The 22,627-nt window shown below is 38.4% G+C and overlaps 1 protein-coding gene across 1 annotated transcript; it reads right to left on the reverse strand.

Annotated features, from left to right (window-relative positions):
• Positions 1 to 8,319: 8,319 nt before the first annotated feature.
• LOC116738389 (dynactin-associated protein-like) lies at positions 8,320 to 18,116 on the reverse strand. Its single transcript, XM_032595321.1, has 3 exons — positions 18,060 to 18,116; positions 13,696 to 13,860; positions 8,320 to 8,874 (listed from the first exon to the last, which is right to left on the reverse strand). Exons 1-3 carry the CDS (start codon positions 18,114 to 18,116, stop codon positions 8,320 to 8,322), a joined length of 777 nt encoding a protein of 258 aa, XP_032451212.1.
• Positions 18,117 to 22,627: the final 4,511 nt, after the last annotated feature.

Below are 22,627 nucleotides of genomic sequence, written 5' to 3' on the forward strand. Positions count from 1 at the left end.
AGGGGTTCCCGAAGGAAGAACGGCGTCGGTGAAAATAAAACAAAACTAAAATAAAAAACTAAAGAATAAAAAACAAAAATAAAAAACTAAAACTAAAATAAAAATGGACACAGACAACAGCAGTGTGTTGAACTGGCCGATATATTGCAGTAAACGTGGCATTATATATGTTAGTGGTTTCCTCGTAGCATACATCATCTATGTTTTTCTAACATTACCTAATTTTGAAAATGTTCCTATGTGTAAACAACCTTTAAGAAATAACATGGCGATTTTCCCCTAACTTTTCCGCATACTCTTTGATTATAGATTAATTTCTTACATTATTCCATTATGCATCTGCGTTTATCTATAATCTACAAGCATTTGCTTTGCTGTTCTCGTGAAAGGCCCTCCATTTCTCAACACCTCAAGTGGAACAGTTTCAGGACATGACCTCCTAACCACACGAGACCAGAAGAACCATGTGTTTGCCTCGGTCCGAGGTGCCAGAAAGGGGCTGAAAAAGCCTTAGAAACCCATGCCTCATACATTCTCAGAGAGACAATGCACCTAGGAACGAATGAACCATTCTGTACCTTAACCGACTAGGTTCAGTCATCATCTGGAATGCCTCCGGGGCACCAGGTGGGCCTAGGGGTTGAAGTCACCTGTGCCCAGAGATACACTCCTTAGTTGCCCGAGTGGGGCTTTCAAATCCATATGTCTCTCCTTTACAGGCCCTCTTTGCTGGCAAATGCATGAGGCTATCCTTCCTGTAAGTAGAGGAGTCTCCATAGAGGATGGCAAGGGCTAGACGTAAGGCCGCTCAATTTCTTGCGGAACCTTATTTTCTTTCCTAATGGTTCTTTTTCCAGAGGGCCTGTCGAGAACAATTCCCCAACAGGCAATACCCCAGGTAGTTTTAAGGCCAACTTACCTAAAAGTAGGAGGACAAGAAGCTTCCCTGTCGGTGGGCAGTCACCAATCTGTCCACAGCCCAGGCCCTGCCACTCAGGCTGGGAGAGCTCGGCTTCCAGCAATTTTCAAAGTATAGCTTTTGTGATTGACCTAGATTATACTAAAAGCTGAAAGGACCCATTAGTGTGTGTAACCAGCTCACTGAGGATTCGAAGCTTGTATAAACATGAAATAAATATATAGATTTACAAAAGTTGTTCTTGTGTTCCGTCACAGGTGAGCCGGTTCTTGGCTCCCATCTTTCCTTGGAGGCGTCTGTCTTTATTTGAATTCTGGGCCAGTAGACTTCCCTGTGATGTCAATTCTCTGATGGGTTAAAAAATGTTATGGCTTTGTAGATTATCCAGCTTTTTGCATGTTAGGGTGAAAGTGATGCTCTTTGCAGCTTCCTACATCTCAGTACACTGGTGTTTTAGGCAAGTTACCTAACAACTCTGAATCACATTTTTCTCCTTTATAAAATAAAGACATTAACACTTAGCTCGTTGAATTGTCATACAAATTTTCTAAAATGTAAAGCACCTAATCTGTAATAGGTGCTTATTAAATGCCCTTCCACCCTCAAATTGCCCATCGGTGTGTATTAGGGACTCACTAAATCTCTGTTGCATGAATCATGTTTCCTCTACACACTTTAGTGACTAGTTGGCAATTTCGGTGTGCCTTTCATATAACCTGTTTCAGCACAAGTTTTCACTCTTCTCAAGATTGAAATAGTTGATGGAAGTGACAGGGATCACAAGATTCGAACTCGTGTACCTGATTAAAATCGGTTTAACGCAATATGGGAGTCCTGAGATCTCCTTTGCCTTTCATTCATTTAATTGGTTCATTTATCCAACATTGGGTATTAGGTTCTAGTAATTCATGAGGGGCATGACAGGGTGGGAAAGATTCAAGGCCACTGGGAATCATGTGCAGAAGCAGACCCCATTTCAGAAGGAAGTGATGAATTAAGGTCCCACTCTACCTGAAAGAAAGAAAAGGCAGCACCACGAAAGAGCTTTTCAATGAAGCAGGAATACAGTGACGCCTCTGTATCCTTCACATACCCTGCTCCTCTGCCAGCAGCTCCCAGATCCGCTTCCCCACATGGACAGCGAGAGCAGCCAAAACCACTCCACTCAAGTCTGTCTCTCCTTGTCGCTGCCCCAGGTATAGGACTTTGGCCAAAATGCTCCAGGTGGTGTCATTTACAAAATTCACGAAACTATTTTCAAAAGAAAAGAACGTGTGTGGATAGGCGATCTGTATTTGCTGAAAATATAATCCAATTTTCTTAAATGACATTTTTCCCCCAAATGTTTTCCTAATAAGAATTTAATAGAAGATTTGGAAAATACAGAAAGGTATAATCAACCCCCCCAAGTTGTCTGACACCTCGCTATTTGAGAGCACCATCTCTTAGTGTATTCCTGTCTTTTTGGATCTTGAAATTGCACGTGTATTTTATAATCTGCTTCTTTACTATGTTTTCAAGATGCTTGGAAATATCCTGACTATACTGCATTTCATCATATAATCCCCCTGCTTTTGGATTTTTGTTTTCCAATATTTTGCATTTGTAAGTAAACTACAAAAATTAGCTGTACCATAAAGTAGTTTTCTATATTTCAGGTTATTTTCTTAGCACGGATTCCAATAATTAGACTTACTCTGGCAAAGGCTATAACATTTTAAAGTTTTAATACATGCTGTCAGGTTTTTTCCTTCAATACATTTAGACTGATTAATAGTGCCATCAACTCAGTATAAGATTACCTATGTCACTTCATGCACATCACTATGTATTTGATTCCCAAAGCCATTTTTTTAAAAAAGGTATTCGTTTTTTTATTTTTAAATTAGTCATGTTGAAGATTTTTTATTTCTGAATTGTTATTCTGCTTTTTCATATTATTTGTTAACATTGTTTGTACATGTAATTGAAGAGACATCAGTGGTTTTTCTGAGAGCATAATTATCTCTAAGCTTATATATGGTTCTCTTCAGGGGAAACCATACTAACATACTAACATACTCTGCATACTAACAAGATTATGATTTTCCCTCGATTTCAAGGGAGCACAACTATAGAAGGACAAATCTGATTCCTTGCAGGAATTTCTTGGGTATCTCCAAGAAAATGAGGGCAGGAAAAGACGAAACTTTCTAAAAGGCATATGGAGCTCTAAGGGCCAGAAGCTCAGAGTTGAAGCCCCGTGCTCCTATTTATTGCTCAAACAGGTGAATTATTTAAAAACCCAGTTTCCTCAAAATTAAAATTAGAGTGAGAAGGGCCTTCCTCGGTCCTCTTAAAGTGACTTAATCCTAGCACAATGCTAAATTGATGAAAATACTATCTTAAAATTATGTTAATAGTTGTTACATTTTTCACCGGGATGAAATCTGAGCATTTTGAAAAGGATTTCTTGGCTGCACTGAGCTGTTTCAGAACATCTGAATTTCAACCAGCCCTGGCAGTGGCCCAGGAAGTGACTGTTCTTATCTCTACTTGAAACTATTTTCAACATCAACTTTCTGAAGTAGATCTTTAATATTGGCTTTGAGAAAGAAAGTCATAGTAGCTGCTGAGCAACCTTTTATCCTGATATAGATGAAATTGCTATGACTCAAGCAATGACAATCCCAAATAAATGGTGTTATATCTTTAGTCCCACTGCAAGTGGCCTCGCATTTTACACTAGAGAGGGAACAGAAATGCTGATCAAAACAGAATCCTGGATTGTCAAATTCTAATGGCATTCTATCTCTTCTCAGTCCAATGGCTGAGAAGTCATCTTAAATTAATAAATGGAAAGGAGTTTCAATTTGTGGTCCAAGATTAAGTGGGGAAGAAATCATTGCAAATCTCAAGAGAAAATAAAAGAGGGATACTCCAAGAAAATCAAAGACTGTTGCCAGAAATATTAACCCAAAAGAGAAAACCAAAAAACTATGCCAAAGCAACTATAGAAAAAAGAGATACAGAAGCATCTAGGAGAATTGAAGCTAAAAATAAATATCAGAGTCCACCAGGTACAGTCTTGAAATGAAATCAGGTAGAGAGGGTTTGGCTAGTTTTTTCATATTCGATATGTAGGTACCATTTATCTGGGAAGCAGTACTTTACTTGTCTGGAAGTGGTTGTATTTAGAAACGCTCTCTGGCAGTTAGCTAAAGTCAAAGGAGGTATTGTCTGTGACACACCCACAAAAAAGTTTCAAATTTCTTGTAATATTGTCAGGAAGGGAAAATGTACAAAAATGTACTACAAAGTTTCAAAGAAGCGTATGTCGAGATCTGGAAGTCAGCGACAAGGAAATAAGAAATGTAGAGAGCAAGATAGGTGTCTCAAGTTTCAGTAGGTAAAGAGTGGGAGAAGAACATTTCAGAAGGGCTCTTAGGCCAGGAACTGGACCTGCCTTCTAGGGAAATTACTGCCGAGAGCTGTGAATGAGAGCACAGACCCCTAGGAGGAGGCAAGTGCCAGTCTCCAAACAGCCCTGGCATCTCTGGGCAGGACTCAGGCAAATTATCAGCCTAGAGCTGCCAGAACCAGAAGAGCCATGCCTCCCAGCAGGAGTTGAGTGAGTGATCAGGACTGCGGGCAGAAACGGTCAACTCTGCAGCCAGTCCTGCAGCACGTGCGCAAGGATAGCAGGGTCATCGCCAGGCAAGCTGAGGTTCATAGAGGAGACTCCCATCACTAGAGATGGAGTCAAAGCAAAAACAAAAACAGGGCAAGGTTCCAGGCCCAGTAAGAAGATTGTGAGGAAAACAGGATATGAGAACAGAAAATTATCAGAATAGAGGCCAGAGAGAACCTGGAGGCTGCCGCCGGCTCTGCAGTGGGGAATTGGGCGAGGAAGCTCCCACACTTTTGCCCCACAAACACGCCTCTGTGCTCTGCTGCAGGGAGAGCTCTAATTCGAGAGCCTCATAGAAACCAAAGGACAACAGTGGGCCATCACACCCCTCTCAGGGCTGCCACAAAGATGGTTTGGGGGCTCAGAGGAGGAGTATGCAGACATCTCACCCAAATATCATCTCCATAACGACTCCTTCTTAAGCAGTGGATAATTTTGCCTCCTCCCCACAGGGGACATTTGGTAATGTCTGAAGACATTTTTGATTGTCCCAACAGCGGGCAGGTGATACTGGCATCTAGCTGGGAGAAGGCAGAGATGCTGCTAAACATGCTACCTTGCACAGAACAAGAATTCTATGACCCAAAATGTCACTAGTGTGGAGGTTATGAAAAATGTCATATAAAGTATGCCCATCTTCAGCCCCATCACTTGCCCCATCACTTTCCTATGGCATTTATTAACTACTAGAAATTATCTTGTTTATGCATTTGCACATTTATTGCCTACTTCTCCTATTATAAGGTGATCGGCATGTTTTCTACCCTCACCAAATAGAACTCGAGGTCACATCTCATTCTTCCCAGAGAGATGTGTCACACAGATTGAGTAGTGAATATTTTGTCATTTGATCTACACCGTTGATCTACCTGCATAAAGGCTGGTAAGCAGGATTCAATTCTTGTAAATGAGCGGTGCCATAGCTGAGTAAGAGTGATGTTCCTCCTATTTGCATAAGACAAGAGCTCCCTGTGTGTCCCCTGTTGCACCCTTCCCTTTAGATGACTTTAGGAATGGTAAGATGATAAATCAAGATGACCCACTTCCAAATAGTTTAAACAGAGAGGAAACTTCCAAATAACGTTCCTTAAAAATATTAATGCCGAGAAGAAAGACGAATAGAAGTGTTGAACGTGAATATTCTTTAGTTGTGGATATTTTTCAGAATAGGAGAGGTACTGGGGCATATGGTGGATTACAAACTGACCGTACGGCAAAAATCACATTATGGGAAACATAAATTATGAGCCAAATGTAATAAAATCCTTTATAATCTTTGTCTGGTATATAGTAGTCGTTTATTAATAATTACTATTGTTTCCCCCTGCTTCCCACCATCCACATGGCTTGTCTTCCAACAGAGACCTGAGGCCAGTGGTACTATGAGAACTGATAAACTCCAAATATATGGAAACTCTGAGCATTCAGAAAATAATCAGGTATAGTATTAAAAGTAGAAAGTAAGTCTTATGGAGAAAAAAAAGATTAAAAGAATTGGGATGAGTTAATCTGAACAAAAGTGGGCTAAAATGTTGTATTAGTACTAACATTTAAGAGCTAAATATGCTATTCTTGAAGAACCCTACCTTAAAAGTTATCTTTCAAATATAATTACTTGAAATTTAAATAAATATTTATTGGGGTCTACTAATGTGCTAGAGAGATGGAATAATAAGTGATACAGAGGGTTTATTTTCATGGTTCTTGTATAGGACAAGTCAGCTACCATTCATTTAGTTCTTCCATATGTATTTCTTAAGGACCAATTGTGTTGCAGGCAGAGAAAATGTTATCATCCTTTGTAAAATAGGCTGTACATGTATTTATTTACAAGTACGGGTAAACTTGGTTCATTTATCATTCTGAGGACTAGCAAAGCTGTAAAACAATTACAAAACGCTAAGTCCAGAGGAGAAACGGAATGGTCTCATCAGTATGTTTTAAATATCCCATAAAATATTCTTAATCAAAACAGCAAGGCGGGACAGAAAGGCCAATGTGCATTATTAAAAATCTAAATTAATGTATTTACTAAAATGTCATTACTTCTAAGCACATATAATTAAAGTAACAGCTAGTAAAAACTAATAATGAGTATCCACTTTGGTCCAACTTTAAGAGATTTTAAATAAGTTAGCTTGCCCAGAAGTTTAATGTAAAAGTTTCTCTTGAAAATATTTTTTTACCATTTAGTAAATAAAACATTCCCCTCTTGATCATGTATATAATTGATTAAGTAAGGTTTTTGTACATAATTAAGTCTATAATTCTTTTTTTTTTGCATGCCTAGAACATCATTCTGATTTTTAATATTTTAAGTTAGAATAAATATTACAGTAACTAATGTCATTCTTAGACTATGACCTTTGAACCAGTGATTCTCAAACCTGCCTGGACATTATAAACACCTCTTAAAGTAACAGATTACTAGTTGCAATCTAAAGATCCTGATTTAGTAAGTCTGGGGTATCAGCAGCAATTATAATTTAAACCTCAATATTAACAGAGTGTAAATTAATGAATTTACTACCTAATCTTCATTGCTACTTTCTTCTTCTGTATCTTCCATACTTTAGCACATAGTTGGGACTTAAAAGATGTCTTTAATTGATTGACTTACAAGATTTTTGCAAAAAAAAAATTAATTTTAAAAAATAGAGGCCCAAATGCCCTTTTAATAACATTAATTCAAATTGAATATGGTTGCTTAAAAGGTATTTACAGTAAAAAGAAACTGGAGAAACATAAATTTCACCATAAAGAACAAATTATTATAAATTCTAAAATTTTCTCCACATACATTTAAGTGCCCACATATAAAATGTGTTTATTATGCATGTAATTTGTGTACAGAAAAATGCTATGTTCTGAACAGAAATACATACATATTAAAATCTAAATGACTAATTTTACTCTAAGGTTTCATATAAAATTTCTTGAAGGTTTCCTAAATAAACAAATTGGGTTACCTTTTCTATATGAAATTATATTCTTTTGAGATACACAAACAAAAGCTGATCTGCATGGCATAAATGTTCAGCTCTTTAAAAATAAAATCAATATTGATAGTTTTAGAAGTCCTAAGTATTGCTTTAGTGAAAATTCAGGTAATTATTCCACTGTTAATTGTCTGAATTCTCGTTCTTCAAGTGGCACCATGGTGGGTACTGTAAGTATAATATAGTAATGGCACTAGATACAGACTCAGGTGTTATAGAAGAAATGGCTACAGTTGGGGGAAGAGCCAGTGGAGGAGAATCGTTGTAGGATAATTTGTAGTGATAATGACTAAATCATAAGTTGTCGTAGAAGAGAACATATTGACAAATGATGGTAGTTCTATTAGATTAAAGTAAGAATAGTGGCATTTATAGTTCCAGGTTCAGATGATAAGGTGGAGATTAAAGATTGTTGAAGGAAAGTGATGACCATTGTCATTGTGAACTAAGTGGAAGTCACAGTACTTGCAGGTAAAGTGGGAGTGGTAGTGGTTGTAGAGTCAGCTGACAGGATTTGTGGGTTCAGTGGAAGAGATGGTGGAAGTGGTAACTGTGTTGGTTGTCCGCTAAGATTAAGTTGTGATAGCATTTGTTGTTTTTGAAGTTGAAACAGTTATAGATTCTGTTCAAGTGGGGTCAGCTGTGGTTTCACTTGAAGTGGTGGTTGTAGCTTTCGTGATTGTACGTTCAGGTGAGGTGATAGTGGAGCTGTTGCATTTGTGGGTTTCGTTTTACTGGCGACTGGCTTTTGTGGTTGTAGGTTCTGTGGAAGTGATGGCAGTGGCTGTCGAGGTTGTAGGCTCATTTGAAGTGTTAGTGATGGCTGTTGAGGTTGTGGGTTCAGTTGAAGCAATGGCGATGGCTGCTGTGGTTATAGGTTCTGTGGAAGTGATGGCAGTGGCTGTCGAGGTTGTAGGCTCAGTCGAAGTGATAGTGATGGCTGTTGAGGTTCTGGGTTCAGTGGAAGCGATGGTGATGGCTGTTGTGGCTGTAGGTTCAATGGACGTTGCAGTGGCTGTAGATTCTGTTGAAGTGGTTTTAGTTACGGGTTCAGTTGACGTGGTGGCCCCTGCAGGTTGTGAAGTAGTAGAGGTCATTCCAGGAATGCTAAGTATAGGCTCCTCATTGTTTGCAGGTAGCTGGTTAGTAATGGGAGAACTGTCATTTTCTCTGTTGTTCACCAGGCATATTATGAGTACTCCAGTTGCTGTTGTTATCACACAGGCTAAGAGACAAGCCAAAAAGACTTTCCACAGAGACAAGTCATTACACCAATTTCCTTTTGCCTATGAAGAGTGTAAATGATAATATCAGTAATAAAAAACAAAAATGCTTGTGATTTCTCATCTCTTTTGTGTTATTTATACTGTAGTGCATTAACATGATTTCAGTCCTTATATATATCCAAAGAAATGTAGGCTTACGGTCCAAGTTTTTATCCAGGTGAAAATAACTGCACACTTTCTTTAACATTAGAAGAAATGAGAATCTACCAATTTCTCATCTTCTTTCATTGGAAAATATTCCAATAATGGGAAGGAAGAGCTTTGTCTTTTCACACAGGCAGAACAGCACTTGAATGGTAAATTCTCTGTCACACACCCAATCCTCCAGTAGATGTTGTCATTACCACAAACTATTCCACTTCCAAAATCACTTCCTCAGGAACACTGTGCTCTTACCACTGTCTCCTCTCCTTCCAGCTTATTTATTCAATTGTCCCTAGAGCAACCTTTTTTTAGTCTTGTTAAAAATTATTGGCCCAGCAGACCTTGCTTCACTCACCTACCTCCTTACCCACCTTGTGTTCCATGGTCGTTTATTCCAATAAAACTAATTCCCTAAAATCTCTTGCACTTGACTCCTCTTTTCCTCCAGCTGGCAAATAAATGCCTGTCTGCTTTCTCTGGACTGCCCTTGAGCAACCACAGTCAGGGAAAGTCAAGTACCTGGGCAAATCAGAGTCAAGATAAATGTATAGTCACCATCCTTGAATGGATTTTCTGGACTGTTCCATCATTCTATTATATTTCTGTAATATACACTCTCATTTTGTAAATCTTTCTTAATCTCTCTCTTCAAACATATAACCTCCACCTACCAGCCCTCAAAAACAAATTGACCCATCTCATTTCCATCAAATGACTTCATCTCCTTTCTCCTTCACTGGGAAACTTGAAGCCATGAAATGGAAACTCTTTCAAAGCCCTACAGGTATCAAACCTGCAGACCTAAGCATACCTGGGCTCCACCTCTCTTCCTTCCCTGATTGACACAGAGATGCTGTCCCTCTTTCTGGCTGATGTTGATCTGCCAATCTGTCCTTGGATCTCATCCCCCATATCCTTCTCAACAACTTTTCTCTTTTTTTCATTCTTCCTCTGGGACTAAATACTTCACCTTTTCCTCTTAAGTGGCGTCTTCCTTTTAACATTTATATACACTCAAATCTCTTCCATTTTAAACAAAAAACCTCCTTTGACTCCAAATCCCCTTCTCACTACTTCCCTTTCTCTCTCTCTGGAAAATGAAATTTCTTGAGAGTTGTATAAATGCAACATCTCCATTTGCACACCTTTCAACCCAATTGTGTCTGGCTTCTACCTCTGCCATGCCACTGAAACACCTCTTAATAAAGTCACAAATGACATTTATTCACTCAAATCTAACTGACATATTTTAGCCCTCACCATACTCAAACCCTCAGTAGCATTTGCCTCTGAAGCATCCCTTCACCCTTTTGAACAGTCTCTTCCCTTGGCTTTTGTGATATTCCATTTTCATTGTGTTTCTCCTAACAACCCCCCCCCCCCCCAAATATTTCCAGTTTCTTTTAGAGGCTTACTGTCACATTCAGCTTTATTGTTGACACTCCCAGGACCTTTTCTCTCACTCTAGGTTTAGGGTCAGCAAACTTTTTCTGTAAAGGGCAAGACAGTAAATAGTTTCAGCTTTGTGAGCCATACAGTTTTGGTCACAATGACTCCAATCTTCCATTATAGTCTTAAAGCAGCCATAGGCATTGAGTAAGCAAGTGAGCATGACTGTATTCCAATACAACTTTATTTACAAAAATAGGCAGTGGACTGGATTTGACCATTCTATGCTTTCTCTTTCCTATGATTTTAATTACTATCCATATCTAAATGACTCTCTAATTTATTTCCAGTCCAGCTCTCCCTTCTGACCTTCAAATGCTTACATGATACCATATATTAGATGTCTAAATGATGCCTCAAACTCACTGCGTCCAAACCCAAAGTCATGATCTCCCCAGTGAAACCTGGCAAGTTCCCACATCCCTTTAAATGGTACCACCATCCATTATATTCAGTTCCATAAGCTATTAACAAAGGGATCACCCTTGAAATTTCCCAACCCATCACCAAGCCCTTTAGCTGTACCTGCTAAATATCTCCCAATACTATTGATTTTCTCTATATCTGTTGATACTACTCTATTCCAAGCTTCCTTTATCTCTGCCACGGACTAGTGAAATAGCCTTGGGCCACTCACTCCGTTTCTACAATGCATCATGCTTCCATCTAAAGTGGGATCTTGGCACAAATAGTTCTGTTCATTGTGAATGCCTCTCTCATCCTCCATTTACCACCCAGAATACAACACAGACTCCTCCGGCACCTATTTTTGCAACAGTACTCATGATGTTCAGTGATTCTGTTATCAGAAGAAGAATAATACATTGAGGCGTTTTCATAATTAGAGTATTCCCAATTCTTTAAGTAATATTGATAGCCATATAAATATAAAACTTCCTACCACCCATCAGGTAGGTAGCTGCCTAGCACCTAGTATGACCATAGGGACCCAGAGAATCCACCTGAGTGCATTATCTCCTTCCCAGGCTTATTACCTGAAAGCGTGCAATGAAAAGAGCTCCCTGGGAGCTTTCTAGTGATGTGCATTTTAACAAGATAAACCAAAGCCCTGCTTATTTTCTCACTAATCCTCATCACAGATTATGTTATCCACCACCATGATTTAAAAGAAAAATCATGGAATTGCATAGCTTCTGGGACTCCCTATTTCATCATTTACAAAATGGTGATAAAACGGCTTGTGAAGTACAGGATTACCTTCGGAATCAACAAAATTGATTTGCTTTGTCATTTCTAAAGTGTTTTTGAAAATATTTGTTGCTTTATTCGTAGGCAACAAAGCAGTGTAGAAGAGTACAGTCTTTTTAACTGGAGAAATGTTATAAAGTTCAGAGCTATGAAATCTTAAACAATTTCTTACCTTCTCTGAGCCTCAAATCCCTTTATCTTAAAATAGAGACCTAAAAATATCTATCTTATATTGTTGCTGGGAAGACTACAAATAGCATACATAAAGTCACTAGTTTTTAAAAATATGTTTATCTTGGATCCAGTATAGTATAGTATATAGAAATTAAGGTCAAGAACTTTGGAGTCCAACAGATTTGGGGTTGAATTTTAGCTCTGCCACTTATTAGCTATGGAGAATTTAACACCTTTATCTTTCTAAGCCTCAGTTCCCTCATAAGGATAATAATACTTAATAATACCTAGAAAGATGAAAAGATAAGACAAATTTATAAAGTGCCTGGCACAGTGTCATGTATGTAAGTTTCCGATTGTCTAACATGATTGATTATTTCATAATCACCTGGGTGAGAGTAATACCCTCAGTGAATGGGATACAACATACACACCTTCCATACACACTAAAATAGATCTTAAATGTTGCACAGTATAGGCCACAGTATTTGTTGGAAGGGTGCAAAGGGTGGCAACCCCAAAGCAACAGGAGTAGAATGAAGGCATGGGCCACCAAGGCCAAGTTAGCCCCAGAAAAAATAACATTTTCTTTACTTTGACTGAAAACATTACAAAGCAGTCTCAAAAGAAAAAAGTGGCAAAAGGGCTTATGCACATCTGGGGGAACTCTATGCTACTTTAAAAAAAATTATACAAGAGCCGCTTAATGAAATAAGTTGTGCACAACCAGACAATAGGACACCTAAGTTCTTCTTTTTGGGTCACTTTTGGCAAAAACCATGCTAATTGATGCCAGGGCCCCACCCCAGAGCTTCTGATTTAATTGGTCTGGGGTGGGACTCAACCAATGGGTATTTCTTAAACAATCACCAGGGGATTCTAAAATGCACCTGGGATTAAGAACTACCAGGCTAGATGTTATCTAAGACTTCTCAATTCTCTGATTACATAAATTAATTTACCTCTCCGCAAAAAGAAGAAACATTTTCTCACTCCACCCCATTGAGCTCATTCATTCTTTCACATCGTCCCAGCAACAATACAGTTTATACTTTTATCCAGAATCAAGAAAACAAGGCTCATACTCTCTCTACCAAGCCTCTACAGCAAGATTAAGCAACAGAAGGTAGAAACTCCAGTCAGGGAAACCCAACCAAACTTCCAAGTAGAATAAGCAATTTATAGTCAAGGTCTAATTGCTATAACAGGGCTGAAGATAGAGAGATACAGTCCTGAGGTAAAGTTAATTCAACCAACGGATAAGGTCAGGAACCAAAGACCTGCATCTAGTCTCCAAAGCTAGTGGGGGAAAAAAATCTGGAGAACGAGAGTCGGGTTTCTATGTCAAGGTCTTATGCACCAGAGATCACAAGGAAGAAACCTATGGAAAGTGCCACATACAGGTCCAAAGTCTAGAACAGTGGAAGCAAACAAGGTGATCACCAATTGAGCAGACCCTTAAAACTTTGAATACGACACAGTCTCCCACCAGAGTCTAATTTGTGAATTAAACTCTATATTGTCAACATATTTTCTCCTCTGCCTCTCCCCACCTGCATTTGTACTTTACATTGATTCCTTTTACTTTCAAATAATGTTCGCTATCTATGCAAATATTTGAGTCCCCAATAGAATATCAGCTCTTCAAAAACAGATTATCAAATATTCTCCTTCTTACGAACTGCCTCGCAGAGACTTAAAATTATACTGAGAATACAGCAAATGCTTAACATGAATGTGGGTGAATTAAATGATTACATACATTTCCTGGGAAAGAACAGAACAAATACGTCCCTGTATAAAGCACATTTCAACCTGGATAAAAGCTGCTCTATCAAACATTACCTCTGTACTGGACAATTCTGTGTGTGGGTTTCTTGAGTGTGCAAGGGCTACTGGGCTCACATAGACCCCAGTTAGGTTGGACGAGACATGACCAGTTGTACCACTTGAAGGTGGATGCCAGCATGCAGAACTGTGAGCCTGTTGGTCATCTGAACACGTGATTGGCTACAGAAACAAAACATAAAACAAAACATAAGTGAATAGAAAGTCATGGTGTGGAATTTCTAAAATGAAACTCTTCTGTCAAACATAATCAAGAGCATCACTTTTAAAAGGGATAACGCATAACAAAATTTTAAAAGGAATTTTTCTAACTATACTCTGAAGATCAAAAAAAATCTAGACAGATTATGACATAGTATACTTAACTAATTTTTTTTAACGTTTTTATTTATTTTTGAGACAGAGAGAGACAGAGCATGAACGGGGGAGGGGCAGAGAGAGAGAGAGACACAGAATCGGAAACAGGCTCCAGGCTCTGAGCCATCAGCCCAGAGCCTGACGCGGGGCTCGAACTCACGGACCGTGAGATCGTGACCTGGCTGAAGTCGGACGCTTAACCGACTGCGCCACCCAGGCGCCCCTACTTAACTAATTTTTGTAAGTTACTAATGCTCCAGATCAGGAATGTATGTCATTCTTATTCTCTACCACATTACTTGCATGTACTAAATACCCTCATGTTGCAAGCTGCTGTAAGTGGAGCTATAGTAAGAAGTCTCTATTCCTATAAGGAATAGAATGTTAGAGCCAAAAAAGTTCTTGCAGCTGATTATCGGGTACAACCCATTTAGGTCATTTTGGAAATGAGAATATTGAAGCAAAAAGAGTTGACATAATTATCAGCAGCAGCAGCAGCAGCAGCAGGATCCCACCCATAATGACATGATAGCAAGCACCAGAGCCCGGACCTTCCAGTGTTAAGACCAGTGTACTTTCCACTCCGTCCCACTACACCATGTATAGTATGTTATGCTAAACCATGGTAAGATGTATAGTGTATACTAATCTATACTATACTAGTGAAAAGTTGTCCTACAAAGAGACTCCTTCACATAATCTGTACCATGGTCTATGCAACGGAACTTGCACACCCATGACAAAGAGACAAAAGGCAAATCATTTGTCAGTTTGTGATATGTTTATGCTGGGTTCCTCTTGGACACACAGCAGTATAAAAGCAATTCTCAACAACAAAAAAGGTCTCTGCTCTGAGAGTTTATACGCTAATATAACAGGGAGGCATAACAATTGCCACATATTGTTGAGAAAGGGGGCCATAAGGATTAAAAATGTGTTGGGCTCAGTGGGAAAGATTTGGGGGAACAGGTGTTTTAAAAGGGGAAAGAATAAAATGAAATGAAAATGGGAGTGGAACAAGTTCAGGAACTTGTGGATCTGGGCCAAGAGTTTTGTTACATCTCAAAAACAATGTAGGACTGTCTGGGGATCTTCATCGCATAGAACGATAATGTTTCCTTCTAGTTGTGAATCAAGGGCATCTCTGCCACTCCTTGCTCTCTTCAAAAGGCAAAAACTACAACTACCCACTGCAGATGTGCTGTGAGGATTAACGAGTAAACAACTGGAAAAGGGTTGGAGCAATGTCCATATGTACTCGGTGAGTGTTGGCTGTCAGTAGTGGCAGCAGCAGCCGCAGCAGTGTTTTTATTCCTACTGTTACTACTACTAGTTGTCTTGGGTCACGTTTATGTAATAACCCATTATTAAAGAGCCATAAAAATTGCTGGTGCATCAACTCATCAGTTCCATAAAACTGTCAGACTAGAAATGTATGTGGTCACTGAGAACTACCACGAGCAACACAAAAAATAAATGTGATGGTTATTAAATATAGATAAGATGGAATATTCTTGGCAGTAAAGGGTTTGGGGAGACAGATTTTTCTGTTATATCAAAGAAGTAAAGAAAACAGCTCTGTTTTACTGAAAAAAAAAACTAAACAAACTCCATGTTATTCACTAGATCAATTTGAGCAATGTTGGACTTTAATAACAACCTTGCTTATTTTGCCAAGTGCTGATGATGCTGTAGTTATCCGGTCTGCCTGTGGCTGATGAACTAGAATATTTTAATGCACTTTGTAAACAAAACAAGATTCACTCCCCAAGTCAGTTTTCCAAATCTTCTGGCTCTGATGGAATCCTAGCCCTTTCAAAGAAAAAGATGATGGGTGGTGTCTACACTTAGGGTGGAGAACCTCTGATCTAGATTCAGCTTTGGAGTAATATTGCAGCCCAAGTAATAATTTTTACTCTGGTATGTTGCTCTGACTCTTAGTATAGGTGGAGTCTCTACACAGAACTGGATCAGTTAAAGAGCTCCAAACATTTAATCAGATAATCAGCCTTAGCTAATAATGGCCATAGGCCACTGAAGTGAATTAGCTATAGTTACCAAAAACAGTTCTGTGGGTTTTCCCCGTGATTTTATAAGGATTAACTTAAGATCTCACATATCCCAACAGAAAAACAAAACACCAACATTTATTTTACTTTTGTTTATAATCTTCAACAATTATTAAACTTCACAATTGAATTTGGTCTTAGGAGAAAAGCATATTTTTATAGCTATGCTTTAAATATCCATAATAAAGTGAAATAGTTAGCCACCTATCAAGATATACACTGTAAAAACAACTCAAAATAATATTTGTAAACATCTTCAAGTTTGTTGCATCTAGAGAAACTAGGAAGATGATGGATATGTGGCTAAAGGGATTTTTTTCCATTTGAGTATTCAGGCATCTTGAGTGTCGAACTCAGAAGTGACAAGGAGATGGGGCGCCTGGGTGGCGCAGTCGGTTAAGCGTCCGACTTCAGCCAGGTCACGATCTCACGGTCCGTGAGTTCGAGCCCCGCGTCGGGCTCTGGGCTGATGGCTCAGAGCCTGGAGCCTGTTTCCGATTCTGTGTCTCCCTCTCTCTCTGCCCCTCCCCCGTTCATGCTCTGTCTCTCTCTGTCCCAAAAATAAAATAAAACGTGGAAAAAAAAAATTAAAAAAAAAAAAAAAAAAAGAAGTGACAAGGAGAACAGCTTCAGGAGAGTCCTTTGTATGACTCAAAAGGACAAACCCCTTTTCTTTTGGTAAACCAAGAATTCTCCTTGGGATTCTTTTATTCAACCAACACTTACCAAGCAAAGACTTTCATCTTTGGCTTATCTGTAGGCAATTAATATGGGCTAATTGCCACAGCTCCAAATTGCAAAGGGAAAAATATTTCATTTATTCTTCACGCAGGAATTTTAACTTACTATTTTAATTTTTATCATACTTCCATCCTTTGTTCTTTTTTAAAGGAAATCATCTCCTTTATTTTTATTCATTTATTTTAAAGTTTCTTACTTATTTTGAGAGAAAGTGAGAGAATCAGGGAGGTACAGAAAGAGAGGGAGAGAGAGATTCCCAAGCAAGCTCTGTGCTCATTCTCACAAACCACAAGATCATGACCTGAGCCAAAATCAAGAGTCGGACGCTCAACCAACTGAGCCATCTAGGCCAGGTTATAAAACCTAGGCCATTATAAAACCTATCTGAACCTAAGCTAGGTTCAGATATAAAAAACACTTAGAACTATACATACAGTAAAAGCTTGATTCTTGGTGTAAAAACATTTAAAAATAGATAAAATAGGGGCACCTTGGTGGCTCAGTCAGTTAAGCGTCCGACTTCGGCTCAGGTCATGATCTCACAGTCTGTGGGTTCGAGCCCCGCATCGGGCTCTGTGCTGACAGCTTGGAGCCTGGATCCTGCTTCAGATTCTGTGTCTCCCTCTCTCTCTGCCCTCCCCTGCTCATGCTCTATTTCTCTCAAAATAAATAAACATTAAAAAAATTTTAAATAGATAAAATAACCATATTTCTTATACAAAGTAGAAATGTTTAAAGGATTTCTTTCTTAGGCCTAAAGACAATATCCAAGATCAATATCTGGATTTCCAGCATATTTAGAAATCCAAGTTTTGACAGGTTTAGTATATAAAATTGAAGAATCAGATTATAAAAATATTACTTAAAGACCAAACCAAAGATATCATTGGAGATATATGTTTACATGATGGTGAATATAGAAAGTTAAATGGATTTATTTGTATATGATGTGGTAACAGAAATTGCTAATCCTTTAAATTAGCAAATATGTAAAATAATTTTTACAGTATAATACAGAAGAATATAACATGAAAAGTTGCAGCAGAAAAATTTAATACATGGCTATGCTTCCTTTTTGAGAATAGTGCAAAATTATGACATTGACCACATAATAGCAAAGAAATTCGATTGATTTTAAAGGCTGAAAATGAGATAGCACTATAGGCAAATTATTAAAATTAAGCAAATACTCACAAGCTGGTTTTCAGAGTGTTCAATATTGACTACATATTTTCCACGCTTTCTGTCCATTCTTGAGCTTATAATGCCATAGGCTTACCTTCAAGGATATTTTTCAATTCATGTGTGGCCTTTATACCTGCAACTCTGAGAAATAATTTAAATGACTAGTGGAAAATCAACTCTGATGCATCAGTGATGGTGAGGATTAAACTAAGTAATAAGTAGTCATTTATTAAAATGGAATCCACCTTAGAGAAGGAAGTGAGGTGTTAATCATAGAAAATCAATACAGCCTCTGAGTGCTACTGTGATTACTCCCTCAATAACCCTCCTGACAGAAAGGAACTCTGAAAAGCTTACATAATTATTTTTTTCTTCCCTTTGGCCCCATCTTTCAGACACCTGTCTTCTATTTTAGGACTAACCCAAGAAAAAATTGTGAGTTAGAAGTTTGCCTTTGCTTTCTCTCTACCCAAGCCTGAATGCCTTCTTGCCAGCTCTTAGTCACCCATGGCCTCAGGATGGCTTCACCTTTTCAGTCTCACGGCTGGAGTCTGGAAGTCTACTTGGGCAGTTGCTTGGGAATTTACATGCATTTAAAAATGATTAGAATCAATTTCCTAGGCAATAATGCCAAAGGAGTAATGGAATATTGAAAATCTGGAAGACGAGTTTTGTTGTTGTTTTGTCAAGAAATCTAGTTTGTCCCAAATTGAAAAAGGATGAACTTTTATTGACTTATTCACTCAACAGGTGAGAATACTGAGTTTCTAAAGTGTGCCAGGTACTTTGCCTGGTACAAAAAGTTCAGCAGCAAACAAAATAGACCTTACCAAGTGTTCTTTGTATCTTTTCACTTTTGGATTCTGAATTTTTTTTTTCAAAAAAAATTTGAAAAACTGGGAAGGGATTTGTTCTAAACAGGAGTAAAAACATATAATTACTACTCTTACTCCTGTTGAGACAAAACCAGTGATGCCATGGTATGGCCATGACTACAAAGGACATACATGGGTTGAAGGTGTTCATAACATTAAACATGACCCTCTAATAAACTGATTTATTTGAAAATCAGAACGATAAAATTACCAAACAAGTGGTATTAATGTGACTATATTTAAATATATTTGCTTTTAAAATATGACTACACTTATATTCTTCAGAGGCACTTACTTTAATTTGGTACTAAAGCAACATAGCCATGGTGTAGGTAGAACTCTATAATTTTTTTTTAATTTTTTTTAACGTTTATTTATTTTTGAGACAGGGAGACACAGCATGAACGGGGGAGGGTCAGAGAGAGAGGGAGACAGAGAATCTGAAACAGGCTCCAGGCTCTGAGCTGTCAGCACAGAGCCTGACGCGGGGCTCGAACTCACGGACCGTGAGATCATGTCCTGAGCTGAAGTCGGATGCTTAACCGACTGAGCCACCCAGGCGCCCCTAGAATTCTATAATTTTTGACAGCCTCCACAACATTATAGCAATGACAGAGAGAGTGAAAGTTTTCTCTGATCTCAGGTTCACAATCTCTAGGAGTTGCAAGACTCAGTCCCAAAGTTTGGAAGAAAAACATAGAAAATTGATTAAACATTTAAAATAGCAACAAAATTAACCAATACATTGCTCCGTGGCTAAATTTCCCATATAAAAATTAGAGTCTTCTTTATTTTGCAAAGAACAATTCTTCAGCATGTATTAGTAACAATTCTCATGAACACCTCCACCCAAAGGTCAACAGAAAAAACAGAACACACCTGGACTGTTAGAACAGAGAGCAAGGGTATCTCTCTCATTGTTCTGTCAAAGTCTCCTATAAAAAGTCTTTGTTCACAGGATTTATAGCCAAAAAGAAACCTGCAAGTCTTTTGGCTGACAGCAGTTCAGAGAACTGTTTGATAGCTGGCCAATCTTCATGGGGAAAGTTCTATTTCTCATTCATCTAACAGAGAATTGAATTGCATCGTTATCTGGAAGTCTAGGTCAAAACTTTTTTTTTTTTAATCATGTTACTCAAACAAATCTTTCTTGCCTGAAATTTCACTATGCTTTGATTATGACTTCTTTGGTCAGTTAATAATATGAGAGCCAATATGACGGCTGGAGCTCTCTGATCTTAGACATTTTAGGGAAAGGGATTATTACAGTTTTTCATTCTGTTATTGGCATTACAAGCAAACAATCAGGCACAGAATTTCAAAGCCTAAGTAAAATACTGATATGCAACCCAATTAATTCAAAAGTATGAAAGATCATTGTGGAAGGAAAAAAAGAACAAAAATAAATCTTCAAAGTGCCCTATCAAATTTATTATCAAAGCAATTAGAAGTAATCATTAAAAGTAAAGTTGAAAATGAAACCTGAAAGTTGCAGCAAATGTGTTTATATATGGTAATCGTAACACTATCGGGGTGTTTTACTGTATTTTCAAAGCTGACTCCATCTCTACAGCAGGTGTTCCTTCACTGAATCAAAAGTAATTAAAAAGTATTTCAGTAATACAATGGAACTAGAATAATTAGCCCTACTTAAAATAGAAATTTCAGGAGAAAAACATGTTTTGATGCATGTCACTGAATTTCTTAATTACATATCTTAAGTCTACTTACAAATTTTAAATATGTTTATACTGACAGAACATGGTTTTTCAGTAACTTACCCCCAACTGTTTATTGAACACCTCGCACACCCCAGGCATGTCTCAACCCTGGATATCCAGACAGCATTGATTAAGACAGACAAAACCATTATTTATCCCCTACGCTTTGTTTATTGAATGTTTGGCTTTTGATTTTACTTTCAAATTTTTTTAATTGTAATATTTTTGTTTAAACAAAGAGAATGTTTTTTTTTTTATTTAGTTAAAGGTACACGTTTTTTGTATGTTGGGAAATCGGTTCCATAATGGTCAATATGTCAGTTTCTACAGAATAAACAGCAATGGCATAGTTCATCTCTGACCACAGGGACTGGGAATTCGTGGTTTTTGTAGGGTCTGATATTCCATTTTACAGTGACCTTCAGGGTTCAGAAGTTCTCTTTTCTACCAAGCCAAAATTTTCCTTGTTCTTTCAAATGACTTAAACGCTGGTCCTGCTACATCTGGGGACACCCAAAATTAAACCATTGTTTCTTCAGAATATTGGTCTGTGATCCCTGATGCACAATTCCAAAATCCAAAAGGCTTTGGAAACAAATAATTTTGTGTATTTGGCACAAATTTAGTTGGCAGCAAAAGTTAATCAAAACTAACCTTTAATCAATTTAGCATGATTATTCATATGTTTAACTACAAAAATATTGATGTGTATTGCACGTTTACTACCACAGTCCTGATGGGGGTGTTGTATAACGTATCGTACCGCTGTCATAAAATTTTTAAAAATCTGAATTGTTGGAGCACCTGGGTGGCTCAGTCGGTTAGGCGTCCGACTTCGGCTCAGGTCATGATCTCACGGTTCGTGAGCTCGAGCCCCGCGTCGGACTCTGTGCTGACAGCTCGGAGCCTGGAGCCTGCTTCGGATTCTGTGTCTCCCTCTCTCTCTGCCCCTCCCCTGATCATGCTCTGTCTCTCTCTGTCTCAAAAATAAATAAAACATTAAAAAAAAATCTGAATTGTAGAACACATCTCACCCAAGCACTTCATATGAGGGACTATATATGTGGTTTGTAGAAATTTTACAATTTTTAAAAATAACTAATATATCCTTCCTTATTCTTATTGCTCTGAAATACTAGTTTATAAAGTCTTCACTTGGTAAAATGACTCCTAACTGGCATTTTAAAAATGGAGATGAGAAGAAGAAGAATAAAAAGTTTCAATTATTGCTGGATTACAGCAAACAACGGCACCGTTGGACAGACTGTGACCTAAGATTTGATTAACATAATATTATTAACATTACAGGGATATGCCTAGTCCAGTGGGTATACCACACTGCTCATAGCTAATCCTAACAACACCTACAAGAATTAAGTAGAATTACAAGAATTAAGTATTATTATTCTCACTTTGGTGATAAGACACATATGCTTTAAGCGACGTTTTATAAACCTAAGTTAAGATTAGAGTTGCGGGGGGGGGCCCTGGGTGGCTCAGTCTGGCTCTTGATTTCAGCTCAGGTCATGATCCCACCGTTCATGAGATCAAGCCCCGTGTTGGGCCCTGGTGCAGTCAGCACAGAGCCTGCTTGGGATTCTCTCTCTCCCTCTCTCTCTTGCCCCTCTCCCACTCACGCACATGCACGCTCTCTCTCTGTCTGTCTCTCAAAATAAATAAAGAAGCTTTTTTTTTTTAATTTTTTTTAACGTTTATTTATTCTTGAGACAGAGAGAGACAGAGCATGAACGGGGGGAGGGGCAGAGAGAGAGGGAGACACAGAATCGGAAGCAGGCTCCAGGCTCTGAGCCATCAGCCCAGAGCCCGACGCGGGGCTCGAACTCACAGACCGCGAGATCATGACCCGGGCTGAAGTTGGACGCTCAACCGACTGAGCCACCCAGGCGCCCCAAGAAGCTTTTTTTAAAAAGCAACTGTAGGGGCGCCTGGGTGGCGCAGTCGGTTAAGCGTCCGACTTCAG

This window comes from Lynx canadensis, chromosome D3 (assembly GCF_007474595.2).
Source record: "Lynx canadensis isolate LIC74 chromosome D3, mLynCan4.pri.v2, whole genome shotgun sequence".
Lineage (NCBI taxonomy): Eukaryota > Metazoa > Chordata > Mammalia > Carnivora > Felidae > Lynx > Lynx canadensis.

Coding starts and splice junctions, on each gene's coding strand:
- LOC116738389 (XM_032595321.1), bottom strand. CDS start 18,116: ATGGACAGAAAGCGTGGAAAATATGTAGTCAATATTGAACACTCTGAA. Junction 13,861..18,059: donor AACACTCTGAAAACCAGCTT/GTGAGTATTTGC, acceptor TTGTTTCTGTAG/CCAATCACGTGTTCAGATGA. Junction 8,875..13,695: donor CAGAATTGTCCAGTACAGAG/GTAATGTTTGAT, acceptor CACTCTTCATAG/GCAAAAGGAAATTGGTGTAA.